This window comes from Heterodontus francisci, chromosome 10 (genome assembly GCF_036365525.1).
Source record: "Heterodontus francisci isolate sHetFra1 chromosome 10, sHetFra1.hap1, whole genome shotgun sequence".
NCBI classification, from domain to species: Eukaryota; Metazoa; Chordata; class Chondrichthyes; order Heterodontiformes; family Heterodontidae; genus Heterodontus; species Heterodontus francisci.
Window position 1 is genome coordinate 94,034,139 of NC_090380.1, and position 20,381 is coordinate 94,054,519.

Genomic DNA, 20,381 nt, shown 5'->3' on the forward strand with positions numbered 1-20,381 from the left:
GAGAAAAGGATGCTGATTGGTTGGCAAGTTAACTCTGGTCGAGGCATTGCCATGGAGAATGCACCAGGAAACTATTGTTCCCTACACTTCTGTGTAATTCAAAAAAGGCGGAATGCCTGAACATGTTCCTTTTTCCTGCAGAGGACAGGTCCCTGCATATGAATATATGTAGCTTCTAGTAAGCATAAGTGAGCTACGTTGCGAGTCCAACTGGTAATCTTACATTGGTTGTTATTGTAATTCTTAGCAAACTCGGGATTGTCATTTAAATGTTATTTCAATAATCCTTTTGTATTGCTCCCATGTTATCTGAATATTATTCAAGAACAAATACTGAAACACGTCAAGTTAAATCAAACATGGAGATTTTCCCCCGCATCAAGATGGTTGTGAAGTGGGTGGGGCATCTGCAACATCCACCTAAAGTTATGGTTGGGAGACCCAAAACACATACAGGTTTGCACCTCATCTGAATTCTATCGGCAAGTTTGGATGCCAAATTGAAATCCACTGTAGCTCACTGGTCATTGAAGGCTGAAAATTGGCTTGATTCTCTAGTAAACCAGACCTGTTGGTGTGGTTGGAAGGGGTGTGACTGTCTGCGCTTACTTCGTTTGTGAGAGGTACGAGAACAGGCTGGCAGTAGAACAAAAGATTTTTTGGAGCTGGGAGGAACAGGAATGTTTTTCATAAAAATCTTTAAAAGAAAATACAAAAAGCCTTTTCCAGAGCAGCCTGTATCAGACCTTCTGAGGACTGCTGGTTAGGCCACTCAATGTCTGGTATAATTGGGCTTTGCCCTCCCACTGAGGTGAAAGTTGCCAACAAATGATAACTTTCAGCATTTTCATATAAATCTTTGTTTGGTATTGTCCATATATTGAATTTGAAATTAAGGGAAAATGAGATTGGTTATTTAGAACATTTGAGATGTTGCTTGGATCAGAATAACATTATGCTTTGACTAGGTGTGCATCTATCTAGATTTTACTTTATAATTACAGTTTAATCTTGTTAATCTATCGCGAAGGTGACAGTTGTCTCTGTTGCTTTGTAGTGGAGGCATTACATTTAAGTGTTTGTGAAACTACATTAATGGGGAAAGATAGTATCAGTTGCAGAACATTACAGCAATTAAGCTGACATATTAATGCAGTTCGTTTCTCGAAGGCTGGCCTAAAGCAGGCTATTACGTAGTCTGTTCTGAACAATATCTCAAATTATATAAGCCATCATAGTAATATGATATAATGGAAAAACACATCTTTTTCATGTTATTTTCCTTCAGTGGGATGGATTAAACTGAGAAAGTACAACCAAAAGGAATGCATAATATAACTCTGTGGGCTATACAGTAATATATCTAAACAAAGGAAAGTTTGCAGAAAACTACTCTAAAGGAAAGAATCATTCTTATGGGATGTGTCTAAACAGATCAGTTAAAACAACTATATCTCACAATACTCTAGTAGCTCACTATTTAATGTGTTTGTGTAAAATTTTTTAGTGCAATATTTTAGTACAGTTGTTAGCCCATTCAAAATGTGTATCCAGTTTCATTTATATTCTCCCTCCCTGTGCAACGATAGGCTTTTAACAAGGATTTAGCTGTGCTTAGTAAGCAAATTTATTTTTGCTGAATTCCCATGGCCCACTTTAGGATGTAAGAAAGCCTTAGTGGTTTTAGATTTTAGAACATCCTGGATTGTGGTTGTTGGCTGCACTCTGCACAAAATTTGCTGTGCAATGGAGACAAAAAATTGAGGCTACACAGCAAGATCTTCTGCCATCTGATGACAAAAACCCCAACAATAGCAAGGATAGAGCAACAATATTAGCCTGCAGCCAGAGCTCCTTGACAAAAGTTGAGTAACCTAAGCTCCAGCTGATCAACTGCTTCCTTCCAACCTCAAATTAACCTCAACATCAACTCTACGAGCTCTTACACCCTGCATTAAAGTATTTCCAACCTCTGACTACAATTGATATGCATGACATCTGAAGTTGCAGGCTCATGAGCCACTACAAAAGCACACATGTAGGCCAGACCAGGTAAGGACAGCAGATTTCCTTCCCTAAAGGACATTAATGAACCAGATGGATTTTTACAACGATCGACTGGTTTCATTGTCACCATTAGAGCTGCTTTTAATGTATTAATTGAATTCAAATTTCACCACCTGCCCTGGTGGGATTCGAATCCATGTCCCCAGAGCATTAGCCCGGGCCTCTGGATTACTAGTCCAGAGCCATTACCAGCTGAATTTTACTAGACCCTCGACGCCATGGGTTGTGGCATATTCCTGATGGTGGAGGGACGTCGGTGCTCACCCCCCGCTGCCTTGTGGTGGGGCCTTCATCTAAATATGCTAATTAACATAAATTAGATGTAAATTGACCTACCTGCAGGTAGCAGCCATCCCACACTGATTTTACTGCTGCCCAACGCACTTGTGCGCCTTTTGGAACTCCTGGTGGGAAGGGGGGAGGAATCAAATTTTCAGGGCAGGAGGCGTGGAGGAGCAGGGAAAACATTTTTTTATTGGCAGTGGGAATGGTGGGAAGGGGTTGAAGGGCAAAGAGGACAAAGTTTGGGGTTTAAACAATAGGACTGTCAAAAATGTCTTTTTGAGGGGGAGAGGGAAATAAATTTATTGTGGGGGGGGCTGGTGGAAGTAGCACTTTTATGTTCATTTTAATGTTTATATTGACATTTAAAGTGCTGGTCCCTTTAAAATTTTAAATCAGTTGTCAGGGCTTGAAGCCCTTTAAAAATGGTGTTGAGCCTGTGCAGCGGCACTGGACTCCGTTGCCAGGGACGCGGCGGCCGCCCCCTCTATGTCATCGAGGGCGGCCTCTCTGCCCCCTCTATTTAAACCAGCCCCCACACGTAATATCGTGGGGACTGTGCAGCAGCACTTCCATGTTGGAAGGCCGCTGCTCTCTCAATGGGCTGACGCGAAGCATGCGCACTGATAAAATCCAGCCCTACCACTATGCCACCGCCTCCCAATAACAAACTTGTTTGAGTTTTATGAGGTGGTAACAGAGAGGGTTGGTGAAGGTAATGCAGTTCATATAGTGTACATTGAGTTCCAAAGGCTTTTGATACAGTGTCACATAACAGGCTTGTCGGCAACAGTAAATCCCATGGAATAAAGAGACAATAGCAGAATGAATACGAAGCTGGCTGAGAGATAGGAAACAGAATAGTGGTGAATGGTTGTTTTTCGGACTGGAGAAATGTATAAAGTGGAGTTCCCCAGGGGTCGCTATTAGGACCACTGCTTTTCTCGATCTATATTCATGACCTTGACCTGGGTGCACAGGGCACAATTTTAAAATTTGTAGATGACACAAAACTTGGAAGCATTATGACTGTGAGGAGGATAGTAATAGACTTCAAGAGGTCATAGATAGGCTGGTGGAATGGGCGGACACGTGTCAGATGAAATTTGATGCGAGAAAGTGTGAAGTGATACACTTTGGTCAGAACAATGAGGCAAGGCAATATAAAATAAAGGGTACAATTCTAAAAGGGGTTCAAGAGCAGAGGGACCTGGGAGTACATGTGCACAGATCATTGAAGGTGCAGGGCAGATTGAGAAAGCAGTGTTTAAGCCCTACAGGATCCTAGGCTTTAAAAATAGAGGCATAGAGTACAAAAGTAAGGAAGTTATGAGGAGCTTTTATAAAACACTGCTTCAGCCTCAAGTAGAGTATTGTGTCCAATTCTGGGCACCACACTTTAGGAAGGATGTGCAGGCATTAGAGAGGGTGCAGAGAAGATTTAGGAGAATGACTGCAGGGATGAGGGACTCCAGTTACATGGATAGATTGGGTTTGTTCTCCTAGTGTATAAAATGCTAGTTAGGCCACAGCTGGAGTACTGTTTACAGTTCTGGTCACCACACTATAGGAAGGATGTGATTGCACTGGAGAGGATGCAGAGGAGATTCACCAGGATGTTGCCTGGGCTGGAGCATTTCAGCAATGAAGAAAGGCTGGATAGGCTAGGGTTGTTTTCCTTAGAGCAGAGAAGGCTGCGGGGGGATCTGATTGAGGTATACAAAATTATAAGGGGCATAGATAGAATAGATAGGAAGAAACATTTTCCCTTAGTGGAGGTGTCAATAACCAGGGGGCATAGATTTAAGGTAAGGGACAGGAGGTTTAGAGGGGATTTGAGGAAAAAATATTTTCACCCAGAGGGTGGTTGGAATCTGGAACACACTGCCTGAAGGAATGGTAGAGGCAGGTACCCTCACAACATGTAAGAAGTATTTAGATGAGCACTTGAAACGCCTTGGCATACAAGGCTATGGGCCAAGTGCTGGAAAATGGGATTAGAATAGGTAGGTGCTTGATGGCCGGCATGGACACGATGGGATGAAGGGCCTGTTTCTGTGCTGCTGTATGACACTATGGAGAAGAAAAGGTTTTTTTATTTTGAGATACAGCACTGAAACAGGCCCTTCGGCCCACTGAGTCTGTGCCGACCATCAACCACCCATTTATACTAATCCTACACTAATCCCATATTCCTACCACATCCCCACCTGTCCCTATATTCCCCTACCTATACTAGGGGCAATTTATAATGGCCAATTTACCTATCAACCTGCAAGTCTTTTGGTGGTGGGAGGAAACCAGAGTACCCGGCGAAAACCCACGCAGACACAGGGAGAACTTGCAAACTCCAAACAGGCAGCACCCAGAATTGAACCCGGGTCACTGGAGCTGTGAGGCTGCGGTGCTGACCACTGCGCCGCCCAGGTTGAGAGGAGATTTGATAGATTTGTTCAAAATCATGAGGGGTCTAGACAGAGTATTTGGGGAGAAACTGTTCCCATTTGGCAGAAGTGTCGTGAACCGGAGGACATCAATTTAAGGTGAACAGCAAAAGAACCAAAGGCGACATGAGGGAAAACGCTTTTATGCAGCGAATGGTTAGGATCTGGAATGCACTTCCTAACGGTGTGGTGGAGGCAGATTCAGTTGTGGCTTTCAAAAGGGAATTGGATAATTATCATTGTATAAATAATTTGCAGGGCTACAAGGAAAAAGCAGGGAAGTGGGACTGGCTGTGTTGCTCTTGCAGACAGCCAGAATGGACATGACAGGCTGAACGGCCTCCTTTTCTGCTGTAACTGTTCTATGATTCTATATCAAGCAGCAGAGCCTGTAGATACCTTTATCAGATATCACCTTTCTTAACTTCCTTTGATCATGATCCATTGTAATATCATTATGAGATATATGCTTCAGTAAGAATGTACTTCTAGTGGTTCCAGACAGATGAGAACTGTTTGTTTGAACCTGCGCACTATTCATGATTTTTCATCAGACATAGTTCACCTGACTTTGTAGAACTGCAAATGTTAGACTTTCATACTATTCCAGTTTTATCAATGCATTATTCTTATGTGGAGGTAAATAAGCATGAAAGACCAGCATAGCAAAGCAGTGGAACATGTATTTTTTAAAGGAGCCTTGCGTGGAAACATCCTGGAGACTGTTATCTGAAATGAAATGCCATGGATTCCTTGTACGTGATGTGAGCATTCTAAGTTGAGCCAGTATATATCTGTTCACTGGCAAGATCGGGATATATGCTTTTAGTCTTGGAGAGAAGTTTCTAAACTGTCATCATTAGGCACTTTCCAGGCTTCGGAATGAGATTCCTCTAGAACTTAACAACTGTTATTTCAAATGCTGTAATCACTGTTTGATTGATCGTACTGAGCTTTGTTATTTACTATTTTTTTCCCACTTGAGATTTTCATAATATAGCTTCCAAATATACAGTAGCCTGATACTGCAAGGTGACCAAATTATTAGGCTGCAAAGGTAGCCACCCAACGGCTGACCAGACAAGAATTAGCAGATGAAAATTATTAACTTGCAAATCATAGAGAGATACAGCACTGAAACAGGCCCTTCAAATCTGTGCTGACCAACAACCACCCATTTAGACTAATCTTACATTCCCTACTGCATACCCACCATTCTCCTACCACCTACCTACACTAGGGGCAATTTATAATGGCCAATTTACCTATCAACCTGCAAGTCTTTGGCTGTGGGATGAAACCGGAGCACCCGACGGAAACCCACACAGTCACAGGGAGAACTTGCAAACTCTGCACAGGTAGTACCCAGAACCAAACCCAGGTCACTGGAGCTGTGAGGCTGCGGTACTATCCACTGCACCACTGTGCCGCCCAAATAATTGCTGCGTTGTACATAGGCCAAAATTTTCTTAAATACTCTTGGGGTGAATTTCGGTGAGAGTTTTCCTGCTCATCTGCTGTAACTTTGGTGGAAGAACTGCGAAAGTCCTGGAAAAACGGCATAAATATTCTTCTGATTATCCATGGTGACTTCAGCAGAAGAGGTGTGGAAACTTCGGAAAATGGAGTGAAAACCGATTATGCCATTATGAGTATGGCAAGAGAAGTGAAGGTTAATAACAAAAAGTTGATTAGTTGTCAAAAGGGGCAAGAAAAACGAGGCAAGGAGTGGGGTCACTGAAAGTGGAATTAGGTGAGCTGCGGGCACAGATAGCCATGGTGCTACATGGGCTGAAAAGTGGGAAATATGCTTCTTGCCTCAGCTTTTACCAAGTGGTAGTCAAGTAACTTAATTTGATCTGAAAAGGGAACGAGAAGGTGTTGCAGAAGAAAGTTGTGACACTATTCACATTACTACCAGCATGGTTTATGAACAGCTGGGGAAATGTAAAGTAAGGAAGTCTTGGACCAGATAAGATGCATCTGAGAAGCCATACGGAACGAAGGGAGGAAATTACAGGAACTCTGACAAATTTTTCAGAGGTCACTGAATATTGGAGAAATGCCTGGAAATGGGAGAAAGATAAATGTTACTCCTATATTTTTAAAAAAGGTAGCAAAAATAACCCAGGAAACTGCACATTATTGAGTTTTATGTTCAGTATAGGTGAAATTATGGAAATCTTTTTTAAAGATGAGATCCTGGAGCATCTAGATAGAAATAAAATCATAAATGATAGCCAATATGGTTCATGAAAGGTCTTGCCAATGTAATTTATTGAATTTCTTTGAGGCTAGGAGGCCATGAGAGGGAAGATAGAGAAAGAGCACATGGAAGAGGGGACTCTGCTCAAAGCCCTCCCACTCCTCCCCCCCCCACCCCACACCTTACATCTCACGCCTGCCCCCAGTCAGAGCCCCACAAGCTGCCTCCTGTGCCAATGGCCGAGTCTGCTGCAGCAAGGTGCAGGTGGGGCACTCTTTGGCGGAGCCCTCACAGTGTCCAAAGCCCAGAGCACGTCCTCCAAGTGCATCTGAGCAGTCAGAGCAGGAAAACAGGCAACATGCTCTAGCTCTGCTGAAGCCATGGGGGTAGCACCACAAAGGAATAAAAGATAACTTCCTGTAAGCAAAAGCCTTTCACCTAGGCAAAGAAGCAGCTGTCATAACTCAGTAAGCGCAGGCTTTCCATCCTGCCAAGTGCTTAGTCCTGTCAATCTCTGCTGTCCTCTCGTCTTGTTCAGCCTGGCGAATTCCAGGAAGTCTGGGAAATATTTACACTGGCAGTTAAAGCCAGAATCCATGGTTAAAGATGCGGTCAATTGGCTTTTAACATATGTTAATAGCACACCCGTCTGTCCTGTGGGAATTTCCCGCACACCCACGAATGCACTTGAGTTAAATGCAGAAGTCGGTGGGATTCTGCTGGCTTCCCGACACGCCAGCACTTTTTGATGTTTTAACCTTCTCCACACACTGACCCCCTCCCACGCTGGCCGGTTAAAATTCCCCCCAGTAGATCAGCTGAGGCCTAACCAGTGATTTGTGAAGCTTTATCAAAACTTTCCTGCTTTTTTTACTCCTCTCCTCTATTTATAAATCTCAGGTTACAGTATGATTTTTTAACAGCCTTACCAACTTGCCCTGCCACGTTCAACGATATGTGTATGTGCATCCTCAGGTCTCTCTGTTCCTGCATCCGCTTTAAGATAGTACCATTGAGTTCATATTGCCTCATCTCACTGTTTCTTCCAAAAAATTATTTGTTTTGGAAGGTTTACTACTAACGATGGTGAGAGAGTGGACCCTATTTGTCCCAGATGTAATGAGAAAATGTCGGCGTGTAATGTTGCAGGTTCTACCTTGTACTGTGGTAGTCTTTTCTCTGCATCTTGTAGTAAACAGTTTTTGCAACTTGCTTACTGTGAAGAACTGAGATGATTTATTATTTATTCTCATGCCTTAACACTAATTAAAGTCAGTTTTCATTGTGATTGCCAAGGATTTATTGTAACCAAAGAATATCTGGCTCTTAGCCTTGGGCTAAATACAAGACTTGATTTTGCCACGATAATATTGATGAATGGGTGAATTAATGAAATGGATGAAAAGACATAGTGTAAATGGGTATCTCAGTATCTGACTGCTTTACTAACATTCTCACTATTAGTTTGTCAGTTAAATTATTGCTAAACAAAAGATTGTTAATATACTATTCAGCTGTATATGAAACCAAACATAAACTAATTGTTTTGCTATTATGTGGTCTATTTATTAGTGTTATGATCGTTAAATTATGTCAAAGCTAATATTATTTAGTTAAAATGTGCTGCTTTTGCTTTTTGTGTGAGATGGGAGGAATCTTATCAAAAAATGTGCAGGTTTGGGCCAGGAGGGATGTTAAAAGTGTTTAAAAAGCTGAATCCCAACTCTAACCCATCTCTAGCCACACCCCTCAGCCCCACTCCCGATTTGAAGAGAGATGGGATGGAAGTTAGGCAGCCATGAAGCGAGATAGCATCTTAATTACTGTGTGCCTCATTTTTAAGCAGCATTTTGAATTTAACCATGGATGGCTGGGCAGCTACAGGGAAGCAAGGGCATTTGGATCCAGGAAGTAAGCGCCAACCCATGTGATTGGACTCTCCACTCCCCAACACTTCCAAACTCCCCCCTGACTTGCTCACCAGGCCTCCAATTTCCACTTCACCAACATCCCCCCCCCCCCCCCCCCCACTATCCTCACCAGGCTTCCAATTTCCACACCACCATCCCGCCAGGGCCTCCAATCCTCACCCGAAGCTTCCAGCCACCTCTGACATCCACCTACTCCAACCCCTTCAAATTGGGGTGGATCTCCCCCCCACCCCCACCTCAATCCCAGGATCGGCTCCTCCCACTAGGATTGAATCTCTCACTTCCACCCCCACCCCCTACCAGATGGGGCTCAGCCGTTCCCGGCTGGCCCTGTGGCCTCTCCTCCAGTGTTCCCTCCCCTACAGGAAACCAAGCCTGCCAATTAGGCCGATGACTGTGTAGGGAACCTGTCACACACACACTGTGGGTTAAGCCTGATTTCTGGGTTTCTTGCACGCTACCTCAGCACCCCAACCCCAACCTCCCCACTGCTGACGGGTCATAAAGTTTAAAAATCCCCCTCCTGCTTATAGCATTTTTTCAAATGCTCAATATTATTCTTTTTTTGTTCCTATAGATTACTTATCCAAAGTTTTGCGTCGCCATACAGAGCAAGCTTGTGATGGTGGCCACCTAAACCTACATTGTCCTCGAGATACGACGATAAGCATACAGTCAGCGTTTTATGGACGCAAAGTGCCAAGTTCCCTTTTGTGCCCTGGTTTAGATCCCAGAAACACAGTGGAAGAAAATCTAAACTGCACAGCACCAACCACTTTACAGGTATGGCAAGGATTTATTAAATATGTGTTACTGTCCCAACAATGATACATAAAAATAAGAGTGACAATTGTATGCTAACATTATGTTAATGATTGTCATCTTTTAAGATCACAGTATTCTTGAATCATGTCTTTTTAGAATCAGTGAGTTTCAACTGAAGTCAGGACAAGCCATCAAAATTTGTATGGGAGTTATAAGGCTTTCTTAATTTTTAAAAAAGGTTTCATTGACAGTGCTATCAAGTGGCACTTACACAGCAATAACTTACTCACTGATGCTCAGTTTGGGTTCTGCCAAGAGTATTCGACTCCAGACCTCATTATAGTCCTGGTCCAAACCTGGACAAAAGAGCTGAATTCCAGAGGTGAGGTAAGAATGACTGCCCTTGACGTAAAGGCAGCATTTGACAGAATGTGACATCAAGGAGCCCTGGCAAAATTGAAGTCAATGAGAATCAGGGGAAAACTCTCCACTGGTTGGAGTCATACCTAGCATTAAGTAACATGCCTGTGGTTGTTGGAGGCCACATCTCAGCCCCAGTATGTCGCTGCTGGAGTTCCTTACGGTAGTGTCCTAGACCCAACCATCTTCAACTGCTTCATTAATGGCCTTCCCTCCATCATAAGGTCATAAGTGCAGATGTTTGTGATGATTCCACAGTTTTCAGCACTATTCATGACTCCTCAGATACTGAAGCAGTCCATGTCCATATGCAGCAAGACCTGGACAATATTCAGGCTCGGGCTGATAAGTGGCAAGTAACATTCTCACCACACAAGTGCCAGGCAATAACTATCTCCAATAAGAGAGAATCTAACCATCTCCCCTTGACCTTCAATGGCATTACCATCACTGAATCCACTACCATTAACATCCTGGGGTTACCATTTACTAGAAACTTAATTGGACCAGCTATATAAATACTGTGGCTACATGAGCTGGTCAGAGGCTGGGAATTCTGTGGCGAGTAACTCACCTCCTGACTCCCCAAAGCCTGTTCACCATCTACAAGGCACAAGTCAGGAGTGTGATGGAATACTCTCCACTTGCCTGGATGAGTGTAACGCCAACAACACTCAAGAAGCTCGACACCATCCATGACAAAGCAATATGCTTGATCGGCACCCTATCCACCACATTAAACATGCATTACCTTCACCACCAGTGCACAGTGGATTAGTGAGTGCCATGTACAAGATGCACTGCAGCAACTTGGCAAGCCTCCTTCGACAGCACTTTCCAAGCACACAAAGCACACAACCTTTACCATCTAGAAGGACTAGGGCAGCAGATACTTGGAAACACCACCACCTCAAGGTTCTTCTCCAAGCTACTCAATGTCCTGATCTGAAACTATATTGCTGTTGCTTCACTGGTGGTGGGTCCAAACTCTGGGACTCCTTTCCTAACAGGCCTACTCCACATGGACTGCAGCGGTTCAGGGCAGTGGCTCACCACCACGTTCTTGAGGGCAATTAGGGTTGTGCAATAAATGCTAGCCTTGCCAGCGACGCTCACATCCTATGAACAAATAAAAATCAACAAAACTTTTGTTTTGACCTTCAAATCATGTGCTTTTACAGTGGTTTGCACAGGTTGACCCATGGACTAACTCTTCACAATTTAGGGGTGAATTTTTCCACTGTCCTATTAAGGACAACAGCCCGTTCCCAAGAGCTGGCGGCCCCGTCCGAGGGCTGGCAGCTTGTCAGCCTCAGGGACAGGGTGCCTCAATGGCGGGACACCCACGAAGACAGGTGAGTTGGGTTGGGGGACGCCAGGGCCGGGCAGGCAGACCCCAGCGATCGGTGGGGGGTATCGTGGTGCACTGGCAGTGCCATTGCCCCAGGGACAGCCCACTGCCACTGGGAGTCCCTCCATGGGCTGTGGGGTTCCTATAAAGTTGGGCTGTCCCCCCTCACCCCCACCCGGAACCTGCTGGGAGACCCCGAGGGTTTACCTGGCGGTCTCCCCAAACAGTGGAGGGCCCTTCTAATGCAGGCAAAATGCTGGCAGAAACAGGAAATGGCCCTTAATTGACCACTTAAGTGGCTTAATTGTCCGCCAGGGGAGAGGCCGTGCCGCCACTTTTCCCACGGCTGGCAATGTGTGATGGCGGTGTGAACAGGGATCAGCACCAACATGTTACACCGCGGACAACTGACAAAATTATTGGCTCAGCCACAGACATGGGGGCAATTAATCTGTATATAAAGTGCATAGCCAATCTAATGCCATCAAAACACAGTCCAATTTAAAACATATTTCTCCCTATAAATAAAGTAACTAAGCATAGAAACATCAATGGAGAGCAGCACAACTGTATTTGCTAGCTAGCAAGCAAAATAGTATGTAAAACCAATGCAGATTACTTTTGTTGACAGAATAGAGCTAGTTGCGCCATGTCACGGGATGGTAGATGGACCTTATCGGATGACCTCTGTGGATTCACACAGTATCAGGAGTGCAAATTCATCCAATAAAACATAAATCTCAAGGAGAGGATTGTTATTATGGTTGTTGAGGTAAGGCAGTAGAAAATCAGCAATAGGAAGACGGACCATTTCTCACACTGCTGTTGTCACAAGACAATTTAACCCGTGATGGTCAATATTTGTGTAACTTCTCTACCTGCTTGTAATATGTGTCGGAAGACAGGGCAACCAACAAAAGGGCAGTGATCTCCAAATCAGGAGAATTTTATAGGATAGAGGAGATAATACTTCAGAAGAGTCATGTAAAACAGAAAAGCCGAGTGGGACAGGAAAGGACAGAGACATTATCGGTAGGTAGCCAAGACTAGTTTATTCATCTTGACAGACTGTTAAACTAGGTCCTGAGTTCTAAAATACAGAAACAACAGCATCTCATGGACAGAATGTCATTTATTCACGAAAGCTAGTGACAAAATTAGATAAACACAATTACAAATAAAGAGTGCCCTTCAGTTCTTCCAATGAAGTGATTCTCTTGAATTCACTTATGTCTGTATCTCAGTCTATCACTGTTGATTCCAATTCAGCGCTTACCAGATAATTATTAACAAAAAGCTTTTCTGCAAAAAGTTGAACAGTTGTTACTGTATGTATTATTCATTTACAAAATGTTTACTCACAATCTGTAAGATTGTACTCCAGACCAACCAATTTATGTCCATTGCCAGCCCTCCTGCCTCCTAGCCTGCCTCCATTGGGCTGGGAAAATTCAGCCCACAGTTTCCAATTACCTATTTTTGCACTGCACTGCTTTTTGTGATGTCATGTTATTACCAATTGCCAATCTCTTTTGCCTATGGTAGTTGTCTGGAGTATAATAACTTAAAAAAAAATCAATTCCAACACTTTAAAGTGCCTGAGACATTTTATTAATTCAACTGGTGGACCTAATTGCATAATGTAAGGATGGCAAATAAGTTATTGTAACCAAAATCTGTATATCTTGTATATTTTACTGTAAATTTGAACAGTTGTAATAGTGTCCTTCTGCCCTTGATTGAACAACAGCCTGTTTATTGTATCTAGTTTATCTCAAAAGCAGCTGACTTGCAGTATAGATTCACGAGGATGTTACCAGGGATAATGGATTCCAGTTATGAAAACAAACTTGAGAAATTAGGACTATTTTTTATTAAAGCTGAGAAGGTTGATGTGCGACCTGGTAGAGAACTTCAAAATTATGTTGCGGTATGGCAAGATAAATAGTGCATGGAATAAAAAGGTGCATTACACCTTACAGATTCAGGGCTCAGGTCTCAAGGTAGTTGCAGATATTATACCATTTCTCACTAGGTGAAAAAAAAAAATTTGAGGGTGTAAGTCAGGAAGGAGTGGGCTTCAGAACCCACAAACTCATGTACACTCACAGGCCGGGGGTTTATGGGCCCACCTGAGGCAGGGAAGGTGGCGGTGGGGAGTTGGGGGGGTATCACGGAATATCGCAGCGGGGCAGATGGCCCGTCACCTTCCCGTCGCCAAGTGATTTTCCAGTGGTGGGGTGGGGGGGGGGGGGTGCCTCCGCTGTGTGAGGAATATGCCTTGCAACATGAGGCGCCCTCCGTGTGGCCTTGAGGGGGAGGGCCTTCTCCGTGGGCAATTTGTGGCCCATGGAGGACCCTCCCCCCCACCAGGAACAACTTTACCACCCCTGGAGCCCTCCTGCCCCGGACGTCAAGACCACCCTCCCACCACCACCACCACCCCCCCCACCCCCCCACCCACCCCTTGCCAGGGCCTTTCAGACTGTCCCCAGTGACCCTGCATCACCTGCCTCTGTTCCAGCTCTAGGCCTGGGTCTGAGCCCTCTGCAGTACTGGCAGTGGCCACTGCTCCTGGTGGCACGGCCGATACTGCTGAGCTGCTAGCCCTCTGATTGGGTGGCAGTACATGGAGGCGGGACTTTAAAAGGATGGGGATCCCGGCTCGTGAATCTTTAATTGAAAAACACCAGAGGATTGCTCCAGGGTGACCGCAAAAATGCAGAGGCAGGGTTCCCCCCCACCACTGCCTTTTCGGCCTGGTGCTTGGAGCCCTACCTCCTACACAAAATCCAGTCCTCTCTTTTCTCCTTTGCATGCATGTGCACATGCATAAAGAGACATACACAAAATGTTCAGTTCTCACTCACAACCACAATCATGCTTACACATAGTTTTTTTTCTGGATAAAAGTTTTTTCTTGTTTATGTAAGAGACATCTGATCTCACCTTTCGTCATTAGCTACATTTTATGCTTTTCCCATGCCCAAGTTGGGGGAGGAATGCAACTGTCAAGTGAAGTATAGTAGAAATTTGTATACCACCAGCGTCATGTTCCTGGGCACTGAGAAGAACAGGAATTGGCAAGACAGGAAAAATTAACTTGGACCAGTGGCTGTTGGCCAGGAAACAGCAATGGGGAGCTGGCAACTACATTGCATGCCATTCAGGGTTACGGAGTTGAGAGGATGTTAGGTTATGTTGACGAGAGAGGCTACATACTAGTAAGGATAAGGACAGTAATGGCAGCTTGGACAGGGCAGGGGGGCTAGGGTAGATTTGAACAGTGAATCCAGATTGGGGTTGTTTTGAACAGGATAGTGACTGGGTCAAATAGAGATACAATATAGACTCAGATTCTAAACATTCTTGGAAGAAAAGGGAGATTTGGAACATTGCAGATCAGGACCTAGCCATGTGGGAGAATATTTTTTAAATAGAAAACTAAAAATTAAAGTTAAACTAAAAAAGTGGCTGCCATACGTGATTTTGGAGTGCTCTAAATAATCAATGGAGTCACAATCAGCATAGACCAATTGGCAACATTACAGGCATGTTCTGGTGTTGCAGATATACATCTGTTCTTAAACTGAGGTACTTTTTTGTACCTGAACTTGATGAATGAAATAAGTTGCAAACACCACAGAAATGTTAACGTATACATCAAAAAGCTGGTCTCAATCAAAGTGATGTTTAATCATCTTAATCTTTGTTGCTAAAATAGAACCATTGGTATATTGTGTAACTTTCACTTTAACATGCTAAGCTTTTGAGACTATTGCACTTTGTTTATAATAAATTTTAATGAAGTACTTAATGCTTTTATATGGTGAAAGCTATTTAGATCATATTTTCAATCTAAAAGTAATTCATGGGTCTGTGCTTGCAGATAATTCCTTTTATTCCTAAACCATGTCTTCTTGCTTTCATTCTTGCCAGAAAATACTGGATGAATGCCAGGACCAGCAGTCCTGCCAGCTCCCAGTCAATAGACGTGTTTTTGGACTTGACCCTTGTCCAGGCACCAGCAAATACCTCCTTGTCTCCTACAAATGCAAACCTAGTAAGTAATACTTTCACATGCACATTTTCTGGTTCAACCTTTCAGTTCAAATTACAGAGTGAAAAGTGGAAATTGTATAATTAGGGAGATGCATTTTATATGGTTTATGTAATAATGATAACTAAAACTTGTCTTATTCATAGCTAATTTGTAATTATTTGTTAATTTTGTCTATGAACAAATTTCCTAATTCAGATTTAAATTTAGCTGTGAGCCAATGCAATGATTTCTATTTTCATTTGTTGATTTAATTTCATTCTGAGGACGAAGGGGAAGTCCGTAGAAGCATGAGTTAGCAATTTGGCCCGACAGTGTTATAGCCCTTTCTCTGACTGTGTTCCCATTGGGAATGTATTTTATAACCTGTCCTAAGTGGGAAGGTGGAACGTTTTGAATGGCTCCACACCAGTCACATCCAAGATCAACTGGTAGGAGAAGTAATCTAAAATAGAGACAGCTTGGTCAGTCAGCATCAGTCTTCCATTTCACCAGGATAGCCTCCATGGTCCTAAATGTGGCAAGCATATCTACCAGTTCGGCTGAGAGTGGGCAAAATAAATCAATATGAAACCAATTTTACTGGAAAGTTAATAATTTGTTGTTTTGCTTCCATTGATTTTTTGTGATTTATACTGAAATATTAGTGCTGAGAAATGGAACATATTTCCATTTTTGTCACACTTTGTCAGTATAAAGTACTCCAACGTTAAGTATAGCATAACTCTCTATCATGCCCCAACAATTTTACCCTAGCCCCAACCTCAGATGAGCACCCCGATTGCACTAATGTGACATTTTCTAATTTGCACACTAGCCATCCTGTGGCCTCTCTCAATGAGATTGCCAAATAGTGCCAGTATTTTGCTATTGGTTCATGGCCATTAGAAACTAGGTTGAATGTGCTTCAAACTCACAGAACACTTAGGGCAGCAGAAATAGACTTTCCTCCAATCAACGTGGGCCAGATTTGAGTCCAAGAGGTAAAGGTGCAGTGTGCTAATCCACAGTGTTTTTCATATCCTTTGATCTACATTTTTCAGTGACTAGCAGCCCTATGAATTCAGTCACATTAGCCTCTTGTTTGGAACAAATTGCATGATGGGCAGGATTAGAACTACAGGAGAGTGGTCATACAGACCACAGGTCATATTGTACTTCTTTATGGCAGACAATCCAGGCTCATTGCAGTGATTCTCTGATTTGCAAAACTGGCCAGGGCCAAGGGTGGGCCATTGGAGTGGAAGGAACTTCCAGCTCAATCAAGATGCAGCAGCATTTTACCAAAGTGGAATTATCCTGGCATATATATAACCAGGATGTGTGTTTCAGATTTTGATTCCAGTGCATCTATGTTGGCTTTTTTGCTGAGAAGCTGGAACTATGGCGAAACATGTCGGTAATTCAGTCATTCTTTTCCTATCTGATTACATGTGTCCATTACAGACCATTTCACAGGGTTAATTTCCAATATGCCATATTACAGGATGCTTATTATTTCTTTTTGTTATTTAACACTTAGGTGCTACAAAGCTCCATATATAGCTATACAACTGCATGACCCTCTTAAAATCTTTAAGGGAGCAATTTTAACCAAATACAATGAAATCTTAAGCTGCAATTCTAGTTTAGCCCACATTTAGCACAAGACACCATCTTGCTAAAGGTGTTGAACCCAGCACTAGTAACAGATGCCCAGAGAATTGTCCCCTAAATAGCTCCCTACTGACACTTGATAACTTGACCCACCTCATTCCTCAGAACCGGATCCAGCAATGCCTCCTTCCTCATTGGACTGGGAACATACTAATCTAGAAAATTTTCCTGAACACGTTCTAGAAACTCTTGCTTCACTGTGCCCTTTGCACTATTACTATCCCAGTCTATTTTAACATAATTAAAGTCCCCCATTATAACTACTCTAGAATTCTTGCACTCTGTAATTTCCTTGCAAATTTGTTCCTCTAAATCTTTCTGATTAGTTGCTGGCCTACAGAATACACCCAGCAATGTAATGATACCTTTATTGTTTCTTAGATTTAACCAAATAGATCCTGTCCTTGACCCCCTCTAAGATATGCTTGTTCTCCAGCACTGAGATATTCTCCTTAATCAATACTATTTTGAGGAAGTGACAATATGGACTATAGAAAGCTCTGCAATGTAATACACCTAAAGTTTCAAAAAGCATTCACAAAAGTTCCACATGAAAGACTGCAAGTTAAGTTCCAAGTAATAGATTTTCTGGATAAAATTCTAAAAATAGCTAAGAACTTGATTAAAGGGTAGAAAGCTGATTGGAGGAGTCCTATTGGGATGGGAAGATAGAGGATTTGGATTGGCGTAGGCTTGGAGGGCCGAAGGGCCTGTTCCTGTGCTGTAATTTTCTTTGTTCTTTGGTGTTCGAGTGATTGGTGTTGCGACTTCTCCAAGTTTCTAGTCGTTCAACAACTTAGATTGAGAAATTCAATGAAAATTGCAGATGATAGAAGAGACAGCTCAGGAACTAGGAAATGAATTTGACATCCCAGAAATATCTGTAAATAAGGAAATGGAAGGGAGGGAGGAACTCATGAAAATTTACAATGACCAGGGAAGTAGTAGTGAGCAAATTGTTGGAACTGCAGGCTGACAAGTCCTCGGTTCCTGATGGACTTCATCCTAGGGTCTTAAAAGAAGTGGTTAGTGAGATAGTCGGTGTGTTGGTTTTAATTTTCCAAAATTCTGTAGATTTGGGGAAGATTCCATTGGATTGGAAAATAGCCTTTATTCAAAAAGGGAGGGAGACAGAAAGCAGGAAACTAAGTACTTAGATTTCCAGAAGGCATTTCATAAGGTGCCACATCAAAGGTTATTGTGGAAAATAAAAGCTCATGGTACAGGGGGTAACATACTGGCATGGATAGAAGATTGGTTAGCTAACAGGAAACAGAGTAGGCATAAATGGGTCATTTTCTGGTTGGCAAGATGTAACAAGTGGTGTGCCACAGGGATCTGTGCTGGGGCCTCAGTTTTTTACAATTTATATAAATGACTTGGATGAAGGGACCGAAGGTATGGTTGCTAAACTTGCTAATGACACAAAGATAGGTAGGAAAGTAAGTTGTGAAGAGGACATCATGAGGCTACAAAGGGATATAGAAAGGTTAAGTGAGTGAGCAAAAATCTGGCAAATGAAGTATAATGTGGGAAAATATGAAATTGTCCACCTTGGCTGGAAGAATAAAAAAGAAGCATATTATCTAAATGGTGAGAGATTGCAGAGCTCTGAGATGCAGAGGGATCTGGGTGTCCTAGTGCGTAAATCGCAAAAGGTTGGTATGCAGGTGCAGCAAGTAATTAGGAAAGCTAATAGAATGTTATCATTTATTGCGAGTGGAATTGAATACAAAAATAGGGAGGTTTTGCTTCAGCTATACAGGACATTGGTGAGACCACATCTGGAGTTGCGTGTACAGCATTGGTTGTTTTAATTAAAGAAGGCTGTAAATTAATTGGAAGCAGCTCAGAGAAGGTTTACTAGACTAATACCTGGAATGGGCACGTTGTATTATGAGGAAGTTGGACAGGCTAGGCTTGTATCCGCTGGAGTTTAGGAGAGTAAGAGGCGACTTGATTGAAACATATAAGATTCTGAGGGGTCTTGACAGGGTGGATGTGGAAAGGATGTTGCCTCGTGGGAGAATCTAGAACTAGGGGTCACTGTTTAAAAATAAGGGGTCACCCATTTAAGACAGAGATGAGGAAAACATTTTTTCTCTCAAAGGGTTGTGAGTCTTTGGAACTCTCTTCCTCAAAAGGCGGTAGAAGCAGAGTATTTGAATATTTTTAAGGCAGAGGTAGATAGATTCCTAATAAGCAAGGGGGTGAAAGGTTATTGGGGGTAGTCAGGAATGTGGAGTTGAGGTTACAATCAGATCAGCCATGATCTTATTGAATGGCAGAGCAGGCTCGAGTGGCCTACTCCTTTTCCAAATTCTTATGTTCTTATGTCAAAATATGTAACTGAGAAGGACAACTATAAATTAAATTTAATGACACGTTCGACAGACTGCATGTAGGAAGACAAATAGGTGATGTAATTACTCCATGAATGCTCAGGTAATTAAATTGAAACAGATCCAAGGGCCTTGCTAGACTTGACACTCAACATCTCCAACCAGTGCAGGGTAGTGATCGACAAACCATCTAGAATGCTTGCCTGTAGAAAAAGAATACAGTACAAATCAGAGGAAGCCATGGTAAAATGTATTGTGTTCTAGGGCCTTTCTACCCTAAAGAAGAACAACACAAAACTTGGAAGTATTCTAAATTGTGAAGAGGGCATAGGCAGACCGGCTGGTGGAATAGGCAGGCATGTTATGATGAAATTTAATGCAGAGAATTGTGAAGTGATGCACTTTGGCAGGAAGAACGAGGAGAGGCAATATAAAATAAAGATTGCAGTTCTAAAATGGGTGCAGGAGAGGAGGGACCTGGGAGTACATGTGGACAAATCATTGAAGGTGGTTGAGCAAGTTGAGAAAGTAGTTAATAAAGCATATGGGTTCCTGGGCTTTATAAATGAGGCATAGAGTACAAAAGCAAGGCAGTTATGATAAACCTGTATAAAACATTGGTTTGGCTCAAATGTAGTATTGTGTCCAATTCTGGGCACCACACTTTAGGAAGACAGTGAAAGCATTAGAGAGGGCAAGAAAATATTTACTAGAATGGTTCCAGGGATGAGATACTTCAGTTATATGAATAGATTGGAGAAGAGAAGCTTAAGAGGAGATTTGATAGAGGTGTTCAAAATCATGAGGGGTCAGGACAGAGTAGATAGAAAGAAATTGTTCCCGTAGGCGGAAGGGTC

The 20,381-nt window shown here is 42.8% G+C and overlaps 1 protein-coding gene across 5 annotated transcripts in view; it reads left to right on the plus strand.

Moving 5' to 3' along the window:
- eva1c (eva-1 homolog C (C. elegans)) overlaps positions 1-20,381 on the plus strand; it is a 169,548-nt gene that overhangs the window by 67,774 nt on the left and 81,393 nt on the right. For all 5 annotated transcript variants that reach the window (XM_068041065.1, XM_068041068.1, XM_068041069.1 and 2 more), the window contains 2 exons: positions 9,508-9,713; positions 15,406-15,529. In XM_068041065.1, coding sequence (XP_067897166.1) covers positions 9,508-9,713; positions 15,406-15,529 — 330 coding nt within the window. The remainder of the gene's footprint in view (positions 1-9,507; positions 9,714-15,405; positions 15,530-20,381) is intronic.